Source organism: Alternaria burnsii (assembly GCF_013036055.1).
Source record: "Alternaria burnsii strain CBS107.38 chromosome Unknown 28, whole genome shotgun sequence".
Lineage (NCBI taxonomy): Eukaryota > Fungi > Ascomycota > Dothideomycetes > Pleosporales > Pleosporaceae > Alternaria > Alternaria burnsii.
In genome coordinates this window covers 73,160-92,543 of record NW_024066135.1, presented here as the reverse complement: position 1 = coordinate 92,543, position 19,384 = coordinate 73,160, and the positions used below count along the sequence as shown (strand labels likewise).

The 19,384-nt window shown below is 49.6% G+C and overlaps 10 protein-coding genes across 10 annotated transcripts; 6 read left to right on the top strand and 4 right to left on the bottom strand.

Annotated features, from left to right (window-relative positions):
* Positions 1 to 1,960: 1,960 nt before the first annotated feature.
* Positions 1,961 to 2,960, top strand: GT037_011180 (uncharacterized protein; the record flags this gene model as incomplete). The annotated part of the gene is made up of 3 exons (XM_038936227.1): positions 1,961 to 2,141; positions 2,199 to 2,526; positions 2,588 to 2,960. The coding sequence occupies 3 exons, from the start codon at positions 1,961 to 1,963 to the stop codon at positions 2,958 to 2,960; spliced, it is 882 nt and encodes a 293-aa protein (XP_038781123.1).
* A 304-nt stretch (positions 2,961 to 3,264) lies between these two features.
* Positions 3,265 to 3,513, bottom strand: GT037_011179 (uncharacterized protein; the record flags this gene model as incomplete). The annotated part of the gene is made up of 2 exons (XM_038936226.1): positions 3,265 to 3,416; positions 3,468 to 3,513. The coding sequence occupies 2 exons, from the start codon at positions 3,511 to 3,513 to the stop codon at positions 3,265 to 3,267; spliced, it is 198 nt and encodes a 65-aa protein (XP_038781122.1).
* A 207-nt stretch (positions 3,514 to 3,720) lies between these two features.
* On the bottom strand, positions 3,721 to 4,221 carry GT037_011178 (uncharacterized protein; the record flags this gene model as incomplete). Its single annotated transcript, XM_038936225.1, has 1 exon — positions 3,721 to 4,221. One exon carries the CDS (start codon positions 4,219 to 4,221, stop codon positions 3,721 to 3,723), a length of 501 nt encoding a protein of 166 aa, XP_038781121.1.
* Positions 4,222 to 4,371: 150 nt separating this feature from the next.
* GT037_011177 (uncharacterized protein) lies at positions 4,372 to 4,807 on the bottom strand (the record flags this gene model as incomplete). Its single annotated transcript, XM_038936224.1, has 2 exons — positions 4,372 to 4,540; positions 4,776 to 4,807. Coding segments are annotated over 2 exons (201 nt in total), but the record flags the coding sequence as incomplete, so codon positions are not given.
* A 1,881-nt stretch (positions 4,808 to 6,688) lies between these two features.
* Positions 6,689 to 8,036, bottom strand: GT037_011176 (uncharacterized protein; the record flags this gene model as incomplete). The annotated part of the gene is made up of 3 exons (XM_038936223.1): positions 6,689 to 6,849; positions 7,373 to 7,563; positions 7,732 to 8,036. 3 exons carry the CDS (start codon positions 8,034 to 8,036, stop codon positions 6,689 to 6,691), a joined length of 657 nt encoding a protein of 218 aa, XP_038781119.1.
* Positions 8,037 to 8,835: 799 nt separating this feature from the next.
* GT037_011175 (uncharacterized protein) lies at positions 8,836 to 9,445 on the top strand (the record flags this gene model as incomplete). The annotated part of the gene is made up of 2 exons (XM_038936222.1): positions 8,836 to 9,100; positions 9,228 to 9,445. Coding segments are annotated over 2 exons (483 nt in total), but the record flags the coding sequence as incomplete, so codon positions are not given.
* Positions 9,446 to 11,345: 1,900 nt separating this feature from the next.
* On the top strand, positions 11,346 to 12,895 carry GT037_011174 (pol-like protein; the record flags this gene model as incomplete). Its single annotated transcript, XM_038936221.1, has 4 exons — positions 11,346 to 11,512; positions 11,540 to 11,937; positions 12,150 to 12,466; positions 12,512 to 12,895. 4 exons carry the CDS (start codon positions 11,346 to 11,348, stop codon positions 12,893 to 12,895), a joined length of 1,266 nt encoding a protein of 421 aa, XP_038781117.1.
* A 486-nt stretch (positions 12,896 to 13,381) lies between these two features.
* On the top strand, positions 13,382 to 13,549 carry GT037_011173 (uncharacterized protein; the record flags this gene model as incomplete). The annotated part of the gene is made up of 1 exon (XM_038936220.1): positions 13,382 to 13,549. One exon carries the CDS (start codon positions 13,382 to 13,384, stop codon positions 13,547 to 13,549), a length of 168 nt encoding a protein of 55 aa, XP_038781116.1.
* Positions 13,550 to 14,204: 655 nt separating this feature from the next.
* On the top strand, positions 14,205 to 14,627 carry GT037_011172 (ribonuclease h-like; the record flags this gene model as incomplete). The annotated part of the gene is made up of 1 exon (XM_038936219.1): positions 14,205 to 14,627. A coding segment is annotated over one exon (423 nt), but the record flags the coding sequence as incomplete, so codon positions are not given.
* A 446-nt stretch (positions 14,628 to 15,073) lies between these two features.
* GT037_011171 (uncharacterized protein) lies at positions 15,074 to 18,319 on the top strand (the record flags this gene model as incomplete). Its single annotated transcript, XM_038936218.1, has 6 exons — positions 15,074 to 15,469; positions 15,523 to 15,895; positions 16,368 to 16,467; positions 16,577 to 16,767; positions 16,829 to 16,928; positions 16,984 to 18,319. 6 exons carry the CDS (start codon positions 15,074 to 15,076, stop codon positions 18,317 to 18,319), a joined length of 2,496 nt encoding a protein of 831 aa, XP_038781114.1.
* Between the last annotated feature and the right edge of the window lie 1,065 nt (positions 18,320 to 19,384).

Below are 19,384 nucleotides of genomic sequence, written 5' to 3'. Positions count from 1 at the left end.
GATGAAAGCCTTGATGGATTCACTCACTTATGGCTACTCGCAAAGGTGTTGATGTAGAATGATGTATTCATAACCGCACAATAAACATAGACTTGCAACTCTTGTCTCACGAGGCAAGCTTTGTTGTTAAGAAATCCTGCTGCACGCTCTTCGCGAGGTTAAGGCGCCCTGCTTTGAAGTTTCTCACGTGACGTCGGAGGTCTTAGCCTCGGCCAGCGTGCCCACACCCAATTACAGACGTTTCTGGTTTGACCAACCATATATCAAGCTTCCGTCCTGTGCATCACGACCTTAGAGGCGCTGCAAGCAGGGCAATAAGCTATCGGGTGTGAAGAAAGCAGTCAGGGAGGGCGTATACATCATTGCGGCCATGTAATTATGTGCGCTCACTTACGCTGGTAGATGGGCGGGATAAAGTGGTGCGGAGCGGAACAACGTAACTACGAATCGGACCGCAAAAGCCTCAACAAACAGCAGCCGGTTCCAGCCATAGTTTACTCCATTACACCTGCTCTACCTGATATCGATCGTCATGTCAAGCTCACACTCTGATGACGAGGATCGTCATCCGAGGCAGGTACATCTTCCTAAACTATCATGACTCTAGTATTGTTATTCTAAAACGTGTCCACAGAGGGCATCAAGAGCATGTACCATGTGTCACTCACGAAAAGTCAAGTGCGATGCTCTTAGTGTATACCCCTGTACAAGATGCAAAGATGCCAATCTCCAATGCGTACTACGATCGTCACGGCGTCGACAGAAAACCATGTAAGATAACTCAGATTTGAGGTACTAATCGAGTGATAACATAACCGACACTCCGGTATGAAGCCATAGGAACAGAAGCAACGTACCAGCAGCTGAGCACGTGCATATGGAGTTTGAGACGTCTACAAATCCGTTGGGATCGCGCGACACCACATCCGCGCAGAGCCGCTTGACTACAAGATCGTCAACCCTATCCTTGCCCCCACATGAGACATCCGTGAATTACCCGGTAGCCTTTGCTACAATCGACTATACATCTAGCGAAGATGCCGATCGAGTCATCAGTCACGTTGAGACTCAATCGTTGAGCCCTTCTCCCCGGATGCAGAGTCGTCACGCCATGATTCTGCATATCGATGAGAAAGCCGCATTTCCGCATGTTCTCCACAGCATGTCGAACTCAAACTCTGGCGATGAAAATGTAGTTCCGAATCATCATCTCTCCCTCCGGCCAGATCATGCGCTGAATAACAGCACGAACGCTCCCGAAAGGTACTCCAAAGCGATATCCCAGCTTGATCCGTTAACGCGTGTCTTTCTATCAGATCAAGGCGTCCTGAAGATACCACGAAGACACATCACACACGCTCTGTTGGCTGTATTCTTCAGGCAAGTCCACCCACACGTTCCTGTAGTCGACAAAGCTGCGTTTGTTCGCGATTGGTCAGCACGCACGTGCTCTCCTCTGCTTTTGAACAGTATGCTTGCGCTAGCGTCGCACTTCGCCGACGAGGATCTTGTCCTCGCCGTTGGCATAGGGTCAGGTCGTAGTAAGGGAGAGATGGCAGACTATTTTTTACAAAAGGCGCGGCTCCTGGCTGACTTTGGACTGGAGCATGACCACGAGACCCAGCTGGTGAGCTTCTTGTTGCTGGCACAGATGTGGCAGACGTGGACGATGGAGCGGAATCCAAGGTACTGGATAGGAAGGGCTATGAATGTAGGTGTGGGGATGGGGCTCTTCAGAAGGTTGGTTCCAACTCTCACCTTGCTTTTGCATGCTCTGTTTCTGACGGCGTTTCTTTCGACAGGGTACACACGATGCGGATGTCTGAAGAAGACGTGTTGAGGCGAAGCCGTCTTGCATTGCTGCTTTTGGTTAGTACATGCCAAAGGCAATTCGCACTTGGCGCCTTTCGAACCGTTCTAGAAGATCTTTGCTGATACTGGAGGCAAGGCATATGACGCGATGACCGCCACAGGAGTTGGCAGTCCGATGACTCTTGCAGAGGAGGACATCGAACTACAGCTACATGCTGAACGTCGCTATTTTGAAAGCTGTCACTCTCCGGCAGATGAGCCATCCGCAGCTCGCTACCAATCTGCTGAACTTAATTTCATGACGGCTTCTCTATCTCTCATGTTGTTTCGTATGTGGTCATTCGCAAGCAACGATCTTGGCAGAGGTATCCGCTAAAGCAAAGTAGTTCGGAAAATTCTCAGAGCCGTCTACGCAACTCGGCCTGTGACATCCCAAAGCGCAGCTTTGAATGTCATCGAAGACAAGCTGAGGCACTACAACACGATCGCCACACCGCCTGACGATAGTTCACGACCTCTAATCTTCAGTCTTTTGCTTCGGCTGCGCCTTCTCTTCAATCAGTTGGTTTTCTACCGTGGAATCGTGTTTGGCCGCATTCAACATGAAAAGCGGATATACTACGAAGAAGCTCTCCTTTCAACAGTGGTTGAGATGTGTGAAGTCGTACGTCATCTTGACTCGCATAGGTGTCTACCTGACTGTCCGAGTTGGACGTAAGTGACAGAGGTTCTTGATCGTGAACACACCGATTGCTTATATCTAACCGGTGTATAGAACCACTGCTCTCTTTCATGCGTCAGCTGTGCTATTGAACTTTTATGCTGGTAAAAGCTCTATTGAGGCATCTGATACAGCAATCGACTTACCTACACTTATCATTCAATTGATTGGGAACCTAGAGAAGATGGAGGAGACATGGAGTTTTGCTGCTTGGATAGGCAGGGCAGTGAGGACTGCTTTGGACTCGGTCAAAAGGAAGGTGGATCTTCGACAACAAAAGCAAGACCCACCAACGCGAGGCGGTGATTCCTTCGATGCAGAGCGTAGTCCGTTGACAAGTCTAACAGCAGATATGCCCCTCGACGATGGTTTTATGGATATTTTCGATTGGCATGCAATCTTTGCCAATAGAATACCGTTCCAATGAAAGCGATCCGGGACTTCAATCTAGAATATATTATTCCGATACAAAATCTATTTTTGATATGTACTACATGTTGTGTAGCAATGCCAGGTCATATACCAATGCGCAAGATACAGCCACAAAGACGATACACTCCAGCTCCTCGAGATCTATATACAAATTCTTGTGCGTATGTCTACTATACTCACAGACATGTTCATTCAACATTAGACAGCAATTATAAGGTGCCGGGTGTTATGTGCAGACTTGTTGAAGGCTTCCTTGGCTATACATTATGCGTTCTAAAACGCAGTGCAATGTTTCGCAATTAAACTCGTAGATCGCCGAAAGAGTTAATGATATAACGGATAGCAACAGTTCTGGATGTTTCCTGCTCCGGCTTCGTTTCATCAATGCCAAATAGCATGTTCACCGCATTTCCGGGCTTGTAGGTAGGCCAGGTCACATTGAAGTTTTCGACTGTGTCATGTCATTCCTATTTTACGTATCTTTGAGGAAGTAAGAACATACCATCGTAGCCGGTCGGCGAATGCTCGTTCGCAAAGCTAATCCACATGCGGCTTATGAGATTGCTCACTTGCAAGTACTTCTAACAGGTTTTAATAGAGGTAGAGGCAAGTCTGTTAACGTCGTGTCCTGCGCTATCGAAATTCCGGAATACAAAAGGTATCTCTTGGAAATGGGGAACGCCTGGGATGTCAGGATCGATACCGTGTGGAACTACGCTGAAACAATAGCTGTATGCGGGTACCCCGTATTGTCCTCAAACTTCCGTAGTGTAACGTCTTGTTGCATCGAACATGATATCACCTTGGTACATAGCCAAGTTTCCGAATAAAGATCCATACTGAGGACCCAGTGACTGGCGTATCGTGCTGAGACTCTTTTTCAGTTCTTCCTCTGACATTCTGTTGACGCATTCATCTACGATGCCATCGATAGTGGTGCTTGAGATGCCTTCCCATGATCCGGCAACATAATCTTGAAAATCAGCAGACGTGTTTGCAGCAAAGCGACTCGCAACGACAATAGAACTTGTTTCATTGTAACAAGTTCCAATAAAAAGTGAACGTTTTGAAAACCTTCCTTCGCGCAGAGCAACAGAAGTGTAACCGGTAACTAGATCTGCGTTCAAGATGGGCACGTATGAATCAGACGCGCGAGCAAAAGCTTGGTTCAACTTGCTGGCATTTTGAGATCGTAGACATTCTAGGTCATATTTCGTAGCCAAGCATCCAACATCTGTCAGGATCCTCTCGTACATGACGTCTTGCTTGTCTGATGCGGTGAGGAGCACCGGGTACTGGCCCACCACTTTCAGCAATAGCAGCATAGAACAATTCTTCGTATCGTTATTCATTAGTAAGATAATGCACGCCGATCGAGAAAGCATCGGCTGACTCTCCTTGGACTGTCACACGCGAGGCATCTCCACCAAATGCGGCGATGTTCTCTCGAATCCAGCGCAACGCCATCCTTTGGTCATGAAGGCCAAGGTTGCGACTGTGGACTTGTTAACAGAAGCGCCAGGGAGAAACGCGGATCCCACGAGCCTGTAGTTGAAGCTCGCTGCAATGAGGGGCTTGCTGTGAGGCTTAACTACAGGCGATATTGCTTGCTTCACGTTACCAAGGATAGTAAGAGATAGCTCGTAGGTTTTAACTACAGACGTAGGTTGTAAGAAGAATGAATCTTGTATTCTTTTATAGAGCGAGGCGCACCTTATAAGCAGGTCTAGCGCGTGCTACTCTACTAGAAGCAGTATGCGTCTCGCATCCCCTCTTCAAGGCTAAAGTACTTCTAGAGTCGTCGTTACACTTGCCTATTTTGACAGACTCTTGCACGATAAATAGGGTATTGTATCTTTGATCCGCACTTTCGCTCCCTTAAAAGCCACCGCTATGTATCCATGCAAAAACGGGTAGCTTAGTAATGCTTAGCACTCTAACAGGCCGTAACACGTTTGAAGTAAGACACTCTTCGCTCTCAGTGTAAGCAAAACTATTCCAATCGAACCTAGGAGATAATTGAGGAATGAAATAACGCCACGGTCCGTGTTGTGAGGGTAGGTTTTGCCCGATGCATTAGTAGGTGTATTATTAATCGGTCTTCTGCCTCCGCGCGTGCCTAATAACCTATCGAGCGTTAACTTTCAGTGCGCACGTGACCTATCTACACGTGACCTGCACCTTCGTAACCTGTGCATATTAACCGCCTCTCTGCTGCACCGCAGTATGACCTTGCTGACCGCTCATGCTACTTCTCGTTTAGTAATTGAGGGCAATTGAGTCTCTAGGTCCTAGCGGGACGTTGAGCATAAAAGAACCCTAAGAAAAGGTTTCAACTATAACGCGTGTCTCTAATTCCGATAAGGGTGACATTCTGAACCGTAACTGCAGGGTGGTCGAAATACCTTTTAATTAGAAAGTGAACTGCTAAATTCGAAAGCTAAAAGAAGCTTTATGCTTCCGAGTACGCTTTACATAATCTGTAATAAAATAATATAGCTAAAAAGTTCCTGAGTTTACATGATGTGCAAGTAAGCAGTATTTATTAATTCCCACACAGAGCTATTATCTGTCGATTTTCGGTCAGAGCGGTTAGTTGGTAGTTGCCGGTTGTCGGTTTTCGCTTCAGGGTGCCGGCTGCCGGCTATCGGCTGTCGGTTATTAGTGGTATGTCATTGGTGGTCGGTGATCGGCTGTCGGTAATCGGTGATCGGCCGCCGATTATTAATTGTAGTTAGCTGTTATCTAAGGGCCATAGGTAAGCAGAACTATGTTTGAAATTAGATCTGCTTCATTCCCTTCACTAGTGTCGACTAAGTAGAAGAATGACCTTTTTGTTGTTAACAATATGCTTTTCGAGCTAGAAGGTTTAGTAGCTGTACTCTATTACTATTGATATTTCTCGTGCTCTTTATTTTGTTCGTGGGCCGGCTTCTTCTTGGGTATGTTCTTCATTGTACTATGTTCACATGCAGATTGGAATGGCGAAGAATCAAGCATCTGATACTTGGGTTTCACAATCGAAGATGATTTTGGAATTCTTGTTTCAGTATCTTGCAACACGCTGAAGGGCAGTTAAAACGTCTTTGATCGTCTACTACAGTGCTCGTCTCCTTGTACGACAATACTTCTTAGTTTGCTTCTCCTGAATTACATCACATCATGCGCGCGTGCAACACATTGCATGCCGATTACTGTTAGCAAATGGCTTTCGTGTCGTTCATTGAGGTATGTATCTGGTGAATCTATGCCAAACCATCGCCTTTCTGACTATGCCTTCTCTCAATCGCCCGTAATACAGAGTGAAGACTTATAGGGTGACCCTTAACCTTGCGTACCAGCAATAGTGCTTATCTGCGTGGCAGCCCTGGGTTGTCTGTCTCTCAAGTTCCCAGATTCCAAAGAAAATGTACTTCGAGCACGTATCAGCGAGCGGAAAATGTACAACAAGAAGAGAACGGGCACGCATGCTGATGAAACAAAAGCAGGCACTGTAGAACCCTAGTGTATGCCTAGACTTCTGTACATCTGAGTAGTGAACAAAGGAAATACAGCTCCAAAGATGGACCGCAAAATCGCGTTAGCAGCGAGTACTGTGGCAACATAAACGGTGTAGGAATCAATGAGGTAGTTATTGACTGAGAAAATCACGAGTACAACCCCAGGTCTAAGCGGTACACCAGCTGCGATACTGGTAAGCCAGGATATGCTGGCGCTATTAGTCTATACGATCCAGAATAGACCAATAGGTATCGCAATCGGTCCAATGATACTAGGGGGCAGGCGGGCTTCTGGTTCGGCATGTTGTGAGGCACTTTGCTCCAGAATGCTGTCATAACCTGGATTCTCGAAGATCGAGTAGATGACAGCACTCATCTTCCTGACTGCCAGGCTGATAAATAGGAGTCCACCGATGCTGTTCGACCACCCACGAGCTTCCTGATGAACGATGGGCAAGGCTGAAAAGAGCATGTAAAGTATTTTGTCCAGGATCTGGGATAGTTTCAGTGGCTGTTCATCGATTCAAAAGCGATATCGACTTACTACAATATAGACGGAAAGCAGAAGCACGATCAGCTTCCGAAACAGTAAAATTCACGGCCTGGACGGGGTCTTTTGACATGCTTCTCTAGCGCTAGTTTTTCCGAGCTGAACATCCGCATTCGCTTTTGCAGCGTTCCGTTGTCAATTTCGAAAGATGAGCCATTCGACGGAGGGGGACTAGGGCAAAGGTCTCAGGAATCAAGATCACCCCCATAAACCAGACGGCACCGACGAATATCGCCATTCCGCCCTGAACCCAGCGCTAGCCCAAATTCTGATCAACGAAGCCATTGACTGTTAAATTTTAGGATTTGCAGTGCTTGTTGGAACGCTATCATACAAACGTTGGGGTTGAATACGTACCAATTGGACCCATGACTGGGCCGAGGAACGGAGCAGCCGCGAAGATAGTCAGAGCCAATCCTCGCTCTCCAGCTTCGAACATGTCTGCAATAACACCACCAACATTAGACTGATGCGAAGAGTCAAATGCGCCAGCAAGAAAGTGGAAGATAATCAGGCTTTGTACGTTGGGCGCAACCACAGCAGCGACACTAAATACAGTAAGCACGGCGTAGGTAAAAGAAAACACATACTGCCGGCCGTGAACCTCTAACCAAACATCGGTACAAAGGTTGACAGCTACAAAAGAGTACCTACCGCTCAAAGGACCCCAAAGTTGAGGTCCAATGGCAAACCCCAGAACAAACAAAGAAAGTCACAGAATGGAACCATGCTGCGATTCGTCAAAGCCAGAGATGATGCTTCTGCTACCTCCACTATATGCAAAAGATGCAAAGGGAACAGAGAGCGCTGAGATGGAGCTGATGAAGGTGAAGCCCCACTCGCGAATGGATGTGAATTCCAAAGGATTGACAGGATCGCGTAACATCCAATCGACAATGAACGGGTCATTCTCGATCCCAGAAGCTTTGAACTCTACACTTGTAAGGGTATCGTAAGCCAGGTCCTTATTCAACAGCTGATCAACTCGTCGGAATAAAGCTCTTGTGTTGCAACCTGCCATTAGACTTTGCGATGGTAGCTGATCGAACGTTAGTCCAATTGTTTATAATAGGTCAAAAGCTGTGCACTATTAAGCAAAGCGTCTCCTTACGCTGAATGTACCTCTGCGTGTATCGAATGTGTATAGTGATGGGACGCGATCTAGGCTAGGCAACGTGCGAGGTTTGCAGAGTGTACCTTTGAGAGCGATGCATATAATAGAGGTCAACGAGGTCACTTGCCTATAGAAGACAGTCAAAAAGTGTCTCAAGTAACCCTTGCCGCAGAGAGCTTTGTTTGGTAGAGTGCAGAGACGCTAGGGGCACTGACTGCAATGTGCCGTGAAGGCGTAGAGGATTAGAACGATAAATGACATTTGTCATCGATTTCGCCTTTTAGATGAACTTAAGTCCGATTCCACCACTCTTCAAGGCACTCTGTAGCCCTCGTATAACTCGTAGGCATCACGCGCGAACTTCATTCTATTCTTGATACGTGTGCCAGCTTACTATGTCAATTCTCCACACATTGCGTCTGTTGTTGCTGAGTAAATTCCTGGACCTTCAATTGAGCCGCTCCCTTGAAACGCGGAAGATAGACCTTCATGAATGTTGGTCCTTTCCTCCTTGGCATCCCATAGCCGCTTCGCTAGTGCCGCTGAAGACGGCGCTTTGCTTGTCCATGCATGATGATGCGTAATAATGTACACGATTATTCGATGCCCGATTCGATCTCTATATGAATAAAATGATTTTCTTTGAGCGATTCAGATCTCACCTCTATTCCCCGTCGTTCAAAGTTATTCTCAAAAACTCCGAATAATGGCTATCAATCAACCAATTCTTCCTGTTCCTCAGTCAGACGCTACTGTAGCGATTCGAGTCATCGATACCGGTTCAAGAGCTAGTACTTCTGCTTCCGAATTTTTCAAACCCACCATATCTGGCCATGATATTCTCGCCAATTCACCTGCCTATCCTTTTCTCATCGGACACGGTTCAGGCCGCAAAGCCATCTTTGACTTTGGTATTCGCAAGGACTGGCGCAACTTTCTGTCAGCGCTGATCAAGATGTTCGAGCCTGCAGGTGTATAGACCCACGGACATAAGGATGTTGTTGATGTTCTCGAGAAGGGTGATGTAAGGGAAGAGGAGAATAATGCTGTGATATGGAAGTAAAATTCTCCCATTTCCACAATACACCTCTTATCTAGTCGTCTTCAATTGTAGTCATCGGCATTTTGATCGCGTCGGTGATACTTCGCGTTTCGCTGCTGATACAGAGCTTATTGTTGGGCCTGGCTTTTCCAATGCCCCCATCCCTGGCTACCCGGCAGGCGAAAACAGCCCAATTCTGGAGGCAGATTATAAGTTAGCCTCCCGACGACAACAAGAATACATGACTGATCGTTTTAACCAGGCACCGCCCACTCCGTGAGATCGATTTCGCCACCGATAGGGTTTTGGAACTTAGGGGCTTTGATGTCTTAGACTATTTCAAAGATGGCAGTCTCTATCTGCTCAATGCGCCAGGGGTATAATATTATGTCCCTCAAACATGAGGTTTTTGTGTCGTCCTGCGTTCCGTTAGCAATGAGACTAACGTTCTGTCGACGGCGCACTGTAGGACACATCTGCGCACTAGCTCGCGCCACGCCAACGACCTTCATCTCTATGGAAGGTGACGCCTGCCACCATTACGGCGAATTTCGCCCAATCGAATCCTTACCTATTCCGACAACATTATCTCCATCTCCCATCACAAACCTTCTGTTTGCTCCAAATAGCTTCTGTCTAGGCTCTATGCTCCAAGCCATCCATCCTGAGAAGTCAGCCACGGAGCCAGTTTATAGGGTCAAGGAAGTCTAGCATCTTCCACAGGACGTTGTGGAAACGCAGAAGACACTTAAAAAGATGACCGACTTTGACGCTGATGAGAACGTGCTTGTGATTATAGCTCATGACCGTACCTTCTTGGATATCCTACACTTTTACCCAGCTAATGCAAACTCTTGGAAGAAAAAAGGATGTAGAGAAGCGGGTATGTGGAGTTTTTTTTTTTTTGGCTGATGTCAAATTCGCCGCGGACTATAGCGCATTTGAAATATGTTGGAAACTACGCAGAAAGATTACTGCCGATTTATCTATTGAATCGCTCTTCTGTCTAATAATTGATAATTGTGTTTGAATGATCCATTCCTGTATATGTATCTCGATGTGTACGAAACAAAAATAGGATATGCCAGCCGTATAGAGCATCTTAGAGATTCACAGGAGTACACTAGCTTATAGAATATTAGCCTAGGAATTCCTCTCTCGTTGAAATGTGAAAACCCGCTGGCCGACAGCGGGTTACTGACAACCGAGCAGCCGACGGCCGACTACCGACAACCAAACAGCCAAGAACCCCCCATCTAGTCCTGCAAATAGAGATTTCTTGATCTGAGGTTTGATATGAGCAATTGTGGGTCAGAATAGCCTTGATCTAACAAAAATAACAAGGTCGCGGTGGCTGGGATGACGGCGTGAAATGTGGTTTGGTCGAAGCAGAAACGACTGTGACTGTCTGCAGCTGTGACTGGGGTAATCACGGAGGTCGGCAAGCGGAGCGCAGCGAGCGGAGCGCGTCTTGGGCCGTGATCCCACCCTTCGGCCGCTTCGCTCGCCGATCGCCGACGTCACGTGAGAAACTCCAAAGCAAGTCGGGCGTCTTAAACGCGGAGAGTTCACAGCAGGAAAAACACGACAACAGCAAGAATTTCACTTTTTGGAGTAAACGTAGTACGACGCGTGCAAAACTTCCACTAGAGACGGCTTTCGAATAGCCAGCGCTCAGAAGTAGCGCCCACTGCTGCTGAGGCGCCATGGCGACCCCGTGGCCCCGAAGGTCGACCTGGCCGATCCCAATAGACGAGCATGCTACCAACCTCAGCGCTTTCCTTCGCGGGGTGCTATCCTGAATTGAGCGCAACGGAGACCAGCAGCCTCTGCCGGCAGACATTGTTGGCGATATTATTCGCGGCGCATTAACGTTCGTACTAAAGACGCAGCACTCCCCTGACCTCAGTAGTCTCAGCGACGCGCTTAACGTCGCGCGGACTAAGGCAAGAGTGACAGCAGAACGCACGGCGCGAACCCTTGACTAAATTAAAAAAGAACTTAAGTCTATCGTAGAACTCGTATAACAGTCCGCAACAAAGATACAATAAAATAGCAACATGGCAGGAGAGGCGAGGGCGGCAGCTCAGGACGCCACAGAGGTGGGTAAAGCGACGCTGGAGATTGCGCGAGAGATCGTGAACAAGAAATTATAAGAGCAGGCGAACGGGCTAATGGGCTACGCTGCGGCGGCAGGTAGGGAAGTCCCGTTAGCAGGTACATACAATGCACAAAGTGTCAAAAAGCCATCTGCGCAAACGCAGCGTGAGGTTATTATGAATATAAGAGACCCCCTCACCGTACAGGACCTGAGAACTATGAATTCTAGCAACCTTCAAATGTATGTCCAGCGTGCTAATAAGCAAAGTGGCAATGAAAACATAGTCAACGTGAAGATCGTCTCATCTAAACAACTGAAGAGTGGAGAGCTAAGCATCAAGACAGCAAGCAGCAAGGAAGTTAAGGCGCTACGACAGTTCGCGGACGACTGGGCCCACCGCATAGGCAGTGGGACTACAGTGAAGGTCCCGACATTCGGTGTCCTCGCACACGGCACTCGCACAAGCACGATGGACATGAGCAAGCTTGACGAGATCAGAGCGCAGATACTGCAGGACAACCGACCGTTCATACCCCGGGCCGGGATAAGACACATAGGCTGGTTTACTAGAGATGCTACCACCAAGACGGCAACAACTACCACCATCGAGTTCACCAAACCAGAGGACGCCAACAAGATCATCGACGAGGGTCTGATCTTGCAAGGTGAGGTTTTCCAGTGCGAGCGATGCGAGCGACATAACCGAGTGAAGCAGTGCTTTAAGTGCCAAAGATACGGCCACATGGGAACGCAGTGCAAGGCAGCAACAGCATGTAGCCACTGTGCGCAGGAACACGACACCCGGGACTGCCCATCAAGGGCCGGACAAGCCATGACTAGGAAATGTGCCGCCTGCCGCGGCGAGCACGAAGCGTAGAGCCGCCAGTGCCCGACCAGAAAAGACGAGATAGCCAAGGCAAGGACCGCGTACGAGATGCGACCGCGCTACCACCCCGTTTCGCAAACAGCCGCACAATTCGCGAGTCGACTACGGTCGTCTTACGCAAGCCAGGCAAAGGCGATTACACGGCACCGAAGTCGTATAGGCCCATCGCATTGATAAACACCACAGGCAAAACTATAGACGTCGTCATAGCACGGCGACTCAGCTACCTAGCCGAGACCTATCACGTCCTACCGCCGACACACATGGGCGGCAGGAAGATGCGCTCAACTAAGCACGCTCTTCACGCCGTAATCCATATGATATACGAAGCATAGAGCCACAACACTAGACAGGTGGCGAGTCTCTTGCTGCTCGATGTCTCTAGAGCCTTCGTCCACGTCTCACACGCACGCCTGCTTCACAATCTGCGGAAGAGACGGGTAGACAAGAAAACAGTAAAGTGGATCGCAGGCTTCCTCAGCAACAGACACACCAGCATCGCAATCGACGGCTTCCAGTCGACAGCATACCAGATCAACACAGGTATACCCCAGGGCTCGCCGCTATCGTCTATCCTCTACCTCTTCTACAACGCCGATCTGATAGATAAATCTGACCAAGCGCCAGACGCCATGTCCACAGGCTACATTGACGACGTCGGCATCCTTGCGTGGGGCCAGACGACAGAGCAGACATGTAAGACACTGGGCAAGACTATTGAGAAAGCACAACGATAGGCTAGCACACACGCATCGGTCTTCGCCCCAAACAAGTTCTAGCTTACCCACTTTACAAGGTCACGCAAGCGCATTAACACGGAAGCCTCAATTTAAACTCAGTGGGGCGAGATACGACCCGAAGCGACATACAAATACCTTGGCCTGACGATGGACGCGAAACTGCACTGGAAGCAACACACCGAGGAGATCAGGCGGAAAGCGACAAAGACAGTAAATGCGCTCAGCTGCCTGAGAGGATCCAACTAGGGCGCTAGCCTCCGCAACCTGCGGCGAATATGCGAAGGCACAATGCTCCCGCAGATAATGTATGCATGCTTAGTGTGGTCAAATGCTAACATGAAAGGAAAACTCTACACTAAGAGAATGCTTAACACACTACAGAGCATACAAGCAAGAGCAGCTAGGGTCATCAGCGGGGCATACAGAGCTACATCAAGAGCAGCACTAGACAGAGACATTTCTCCTTCCCATCGAGCAGCAAATATGGAAGCACAACTCATACACTGTCGTCCGCCTACTCTCGAGCAAACACATCGCAGCCACCTCAGGATTTCAGACGAACACAGCACAGCCGACAGTTGCAGACAAGACTCGCAGACACACCAGCTCCTGGCAGAAGGTCTACAACGACATAACGAGCATGCGAACTAAAGACTTCGACGGGCAAGAGCAGATTCTGTGCTTCCTCACGCCGCCATAGAGACAGGACCCACTTACTTACATTAATGCGACCGCTGAGGAAGCACGGGCGCGACACGACAAAGAACACGTAAAGGAAGACAGCCTTAGTATCTACACAGATAGCAGCGGCATCGAAGGCGAGATAGGCTTTGCGGCACTATGTCCGCTCACACAACAGGCGCGATCTATACACATGGGCTTAGACACAGAGTTGACGGTATATGCAGCAGAACTATAAGGCATTAGCTTAGCACTGCAGATTGCTTAAGAGTATGCGATCTGAAACGGTGCGCGACGAGACGTTGCTATATACACAGGCAGCCAGGTCGCCGTCTGGTCTATCGCTAAGGCGGAGGGACAGTCAGACGCCTACATCCTCGCGGACATCGCGCGACAGGTCCGGGAGCTCTAGGACAACGGACAGACAGTGACCGTCCGATGGATACCAGCCCACGTCGGCATACCCGGGAACGAGGCCGTCGACAAAGCGGCTAAGGAAGCTACCGGATGGAGAGAAAACGGCCGCAGAAGCTTACTGGCAGACGCGCCTCCCTAGCTGTTCACTATAAGGTCGACTGTAAAAAGATGGTGCAGCATACAAGCTGAGCAGGCATGGATAGCAAAGTGGCGTAAGGACACTAAGGGCCGAGTGACCTACAGACACACTCTAACGCCTACTGAGAAATTACTCCGGCTCTACGAGAGGCTCACTAAGCGGGAGAGCGCGCTGCTAGTGCAGCTGCGGACAGAGAAGATCGGACTTAAGGACCTTCTCTTCGCCCGAAGAGTGCCAGACGTCACCAGCCCGCGCTGCGACTGCGGAGCGAGACAACTGACCGTCGCACATATCCTTCTCCACTGCAGCAAGCGCAGGCATCTCCGGGACCGTATCTTCGCCAACCTGTCTAGACGCGACAACATCCGGACTATCCTAAGCACGCCACAGCTAGCCACTAAAGCCATTAAGTATATAGAGCAGACGCAGATTGTTAGGCTAAATGCGGATCGTAGACGCGCAGAAGACAGCCGAGCGCTGAGGGGAGACTGAAGGTATTACACACGCAGACCACAAGGCGACCGTGCCTCTACGAGCCTAGAAGTACAGTGTTCAGTTAGCAAAGTTATTATCTAGATGAGATTGGCAGCTACGTGTAGATAGTGTGAGGGTATGTTTTGCTTGATGCGTTGGTAGGTGTATTGTTGATCAATCTTCTGCCTCCGCGCGCGCCCGATGACCCATTAGGCGCTAACGTTCGATGCGCACGTCAACTGTGTACACGTGACCTGCACCCACGTGACCCGTATACATCAACCGCCTCCCTGCTCGTCCACAATAGTGATGAGAGGGAAGCGGCAGGCCTCTGGGGACAGATGGTTCTTTGGAATAAAGTGGGGCGGCGCGGATCAACGTCCGCACCGCGTCGGCTGTCTGCCAAGCCTGTCAGTCGGGCATAGCTGCTTTCCGCGGCTGCAACCGACGGAGTACAACAAGAGATGACGTTACTCAAGGACGCTATAATAAATATCCTAGGCTATTTCCCATACTACATGCGACCACCATTCCTGTCATTCAACGCCAACGCCCTTAGTGTTCTCAAAGACCTTGAGTACCACGTTATCATTAGTAACCTAAATACTAAAGATTGGAAGTACCAATCGGAAACCGGGATCAATACAGCAAAGCAGCTCTTTATCGATAGTCTTAACCGACCCTACACCATCGTCGAAGCTCACGATCAAGAAGTCTGGACACATGACGAGCTCATCAACTACATGATCTCGGTAGTGCAAAGCAGAGGCATCAAGACTGTGACTGTTGCAGAATGTCCAGGTGAATCATCGACATCACAGTGGTACCGCTCGATTCGCCAACCAAGATCCACCAATACGGTTCGTGATTCGGATATCCAGTACTATTAAGCAGAATATTAACAAAGACACAGATGTCTAGCGCTGATGCTGGCCCGACCGTAGTTTACTCCCTCAATGGAAGGTGCGGCAACATCAACGCTGGCAACAATATGGGCTGGACGTGCCCTCCAAATGGCGGCCGGTGCTGCAGTAAATATGGAAGCTGCGGAAGTACCAGCGACTACTGCGCTGCGAATGTCTGCCAGCCAGCTTTTGAGTTGTGCAACCCCCCAGTTCCTTCATCTTCCTACCGAGACGAGGCCAGCATGACGTCCGGGCCTGCTGCTACTAACGTACCTTCATCCCCTACTGCTACGAATGTACCTTCATCGACTTTTGTCTTTTCCAACAACAATGCAACAGCTACCTCACCTGATACGGCTACGACACCCCTCGGATCAGGAAGTATCACGCCTGACAACACTTGTGGAAACTAGGGAAGTGGATCTTGCAGGATGAAGCGTGTTGAGCTTGCATCTACAGGATGGGCATACTCGTTCGACGTGACGACGCAGTGTAAACCCATGACGATGTTGACACTAACGCGGTCGCTATATCCAGCTACACTTACTCATGCGCATGCACATTGATCATACCTGCTAACATGCCAAGGGAAACGACTGATGCAACTTACCTGCATTGAAAGTAAATCCACCTATCGATGCGACGCTCAATGCCAAACGCCGTGCAACCAGCGCAAGCCAAGGACAATGCGAATCGGTTGCTGAAGACGGGATTCTGAGAAGTTGTTGATGTCCGGGAAGTGGAGGGTGATTCGGGTCTGGGCCGATGGAGTCGTCCCGAGGTCCAACTGGCAAACAAACCAATCAGCGGGCAAGAAGCCGCGCATCCATGCATGCGGCTGATACCTGCGCAGAATGGACCGTGCGTCTACCCCGGCTTTTACCCATGTACCCCGACTTTTTTCCCCCGCAAAACGAAGGATCGTCCATTGAGAATGCCAGATTCATGACCGGGTCCATGGATTTCAATTGCCGCATGACGTGCTGGCCGAAGTTCCGTTGCCGGCGACGCCCATAAACATCTGCGCAGATGGTTTCGATGATGACGCTATCGGACGACCAGGATGATACCTTCAATCAACCGCTCGATCTTCCTTGGGGCTCTCGTAGCCTCATTGAAGGCAGAGGCTGCTCACATCTCCTCTTCCTCCAAACCAATCGCCATATCCAAAGCAGCTCCCAACACGGCTGGCATTCCTCTGGACTCTTTTGTCTCATTCTCTTTCGAGTTCTCATCATGGCCCGATTTCGCTGGTATGCTTACTGCCATGTCATAAATCATCATGGGAATCTTACTGACTTCCGATGCGTACAGGCAATTTGTCGCACCCGAATGCGTTCACATACAACCTCATGAGCAACCTTGGTAAACTCCAAGGTTCATTGCCAATCGCTCGAGTGGGCGGCAACACACAGTACTACTCCACCTTAATCACGCTTGGGGCAATACATAGCTGACTCAGGGGCAAGAGATATCGCCATCTTCGATGAATCGCAAAAGACTGGCCTCGTCGGCGTCATCCGACCAAACGTCTCAGCCGACTACCCGACCATCATCACCATCGGCCCGTCCTATTTCGAGTCTTACAAGACAATGCCCAAGGGCACAAAGTTTGTTCACGGCTTCAACATGGGTGCCAACTCTAGCGCTGCAAGAGACGCGACTTGGGCATCCGTATCGTATGCCTGCAAAGCGATAGGGAGCGACCTGTTGTTTTGGGAGTACGGCAACGAGCCTGATCTCTTTCATGCTTCTGGCTATCGGCCTGACAACTGGACCGAAGCCGACTACGTGTCTGAATGGCTAAACGGCACCACTGCCATTGAAGAGGCGACCAAGGCAGCCTGCCCAGATCTCGCGGGAACCAAGTTCATGGCACCGAGTTTCGCAGGCGTCGCGCGCAATGACTACTTCACTTTAGATCCAGTGGAAGCGTTCAGGCAAGGTCTGGACGAGAAGAAGAATATTGGTCTGATCGCATCCCACAACTACATGGGTGTTTCCACAAACCCTGGCATTACTTTGCAAGGCACATTGATGAACCATAGTAGCGTGGTAGATAAGGCGAACGCCCAGCTCAATGTTTCAAGAGGTATCAAGGAGCTAGGGGAAGCGCTCGATCCAAGCGTCCCATTCATCATGGGCGAGCACAACTCGCTCGCTCGACAAGGACGACCGGGCCTGAGCAACAGTTTCGGTGCTGCCTTGTGGGGTGTGGACTGGAACGTCTATCTTGCATCGCAAAACCTTTCTCGCTCTCACATGCACCAAGGCACCAACTACCGGTACCAATCCTGGCAACCGATCGAAACCAACATCACAACCCGCGGCACCAAACCCCCTTACTACGGCAACCTCGCCGTCGCAGCCTTCATGCACAAGCCCTCGCCCTCATCTCGCCTGCACATCTCAAGCCTCGCCTCATCGTCCATATACTCGACCCAATACGCTGCTCACGTCGATGACACGCTTGCCCGCCTGCTCCTCGTCGATCTACACACGTACAACACCACCGCAGACAACAACTACACCGACGCTTTCCCGCGGCCCTCCGAAACGTACTCGTTCCAGCTCCCGCGGGAGTGCAAAGGCGAAGCGCACGTGCAGAGGCTGTTGGCGAATGGAAGTGATGCCATTTCGGGTATCACGTGGGATGGGTACAGCTACAATTATGAGCTTGATGAGGGGAAGCCTGTTCGGCTGGGTAATGTGACGTGCGGGGAGAGTGTCAAGGTTGACGGAAAGGGTTTGATGAGCGTAGAGGTGCCTTGGAGTAGTGCGGCGATTGTTAGTGTGGACTGCTGAGAATTTCTTGGCTATGAGGTTCGATAGGGAGATGAAGACTACAAGCGTATATGTGCTGGTCGTTCTTTCTTTCAAGAATGTAGCTTCTCATGATAAATTGAACAATCTTGAGGACTACATCCACACGTTGTGTTGGTTTCCGCAGTTGAAGCGTGCAAGGACTTTACCATCGCACTTTGGGTCAGTTTGCGTAAGAAACCTCTCCATTCTAACTCTCGTCAGCGCCTAGTACTACTCGGAGCGTCGCCGGTGAATGTGACCATTAGAAATCCTCTACCCATGGCATATACCCGGAAAAGCCTCTCGTATAGCGAGGTGAAAGGTGTGACGATCCAGGTGTGTTGACATGGAATCTTAACATCGCCAAACAAGCATGGTGCAACCCTAGTTCCCGATTGTAAACTCTCGTGAGATGACTGATTGGCTCGGAAGTTGAAGTTGACGTTGAGGTGGCCGAGATCCAAATGCGACGGACGCACGCCAGGCACCCACTTGCCAGATAACGCCACCCTTCTTTCCAAGGTTGCATCTGCCTCCACAGCCGCCCAACGGCGCGCGCAATTGACCCAACTGTAGACCTCGGCTGCTACATGAGATGCGAAACTGTTGCAGCAGCACTATTGAAGCAATATACACAACCCATCTGAGTACCCATCCGTAGTATAGCGCGGCACTCAGCGCATGCTGCCGTCTTGTTCTTCGGACGGTTAACGGCGGCCGATATACTAGGGTTGAGCTTAATCTTCTTACCTGCGAACGTCGTCTCTCAGTCCTGCATGCGGCGTCGACCTTGTTGTACATCGCATGTAGTTCATATTTATCGTCGACATCCAGTACTGAGCATCGCTTATCGATGGAAATGCCCCACTTAGAGTCGATGATTCTACAGGCTGTAGCGTAGTCATGGACAAGACGAGCAAGGCATTGAACTAGTAGTTGCGACCAGCTGCCCCCGACGACCGTTCATTTACATACGTTCGTACGGCGGCTCCAAAATGAAGTACGGACCACATGCACAGTAAGCGCTCAAGTATTGCTAACCAGGTCACTGTTCAGTCAATACAG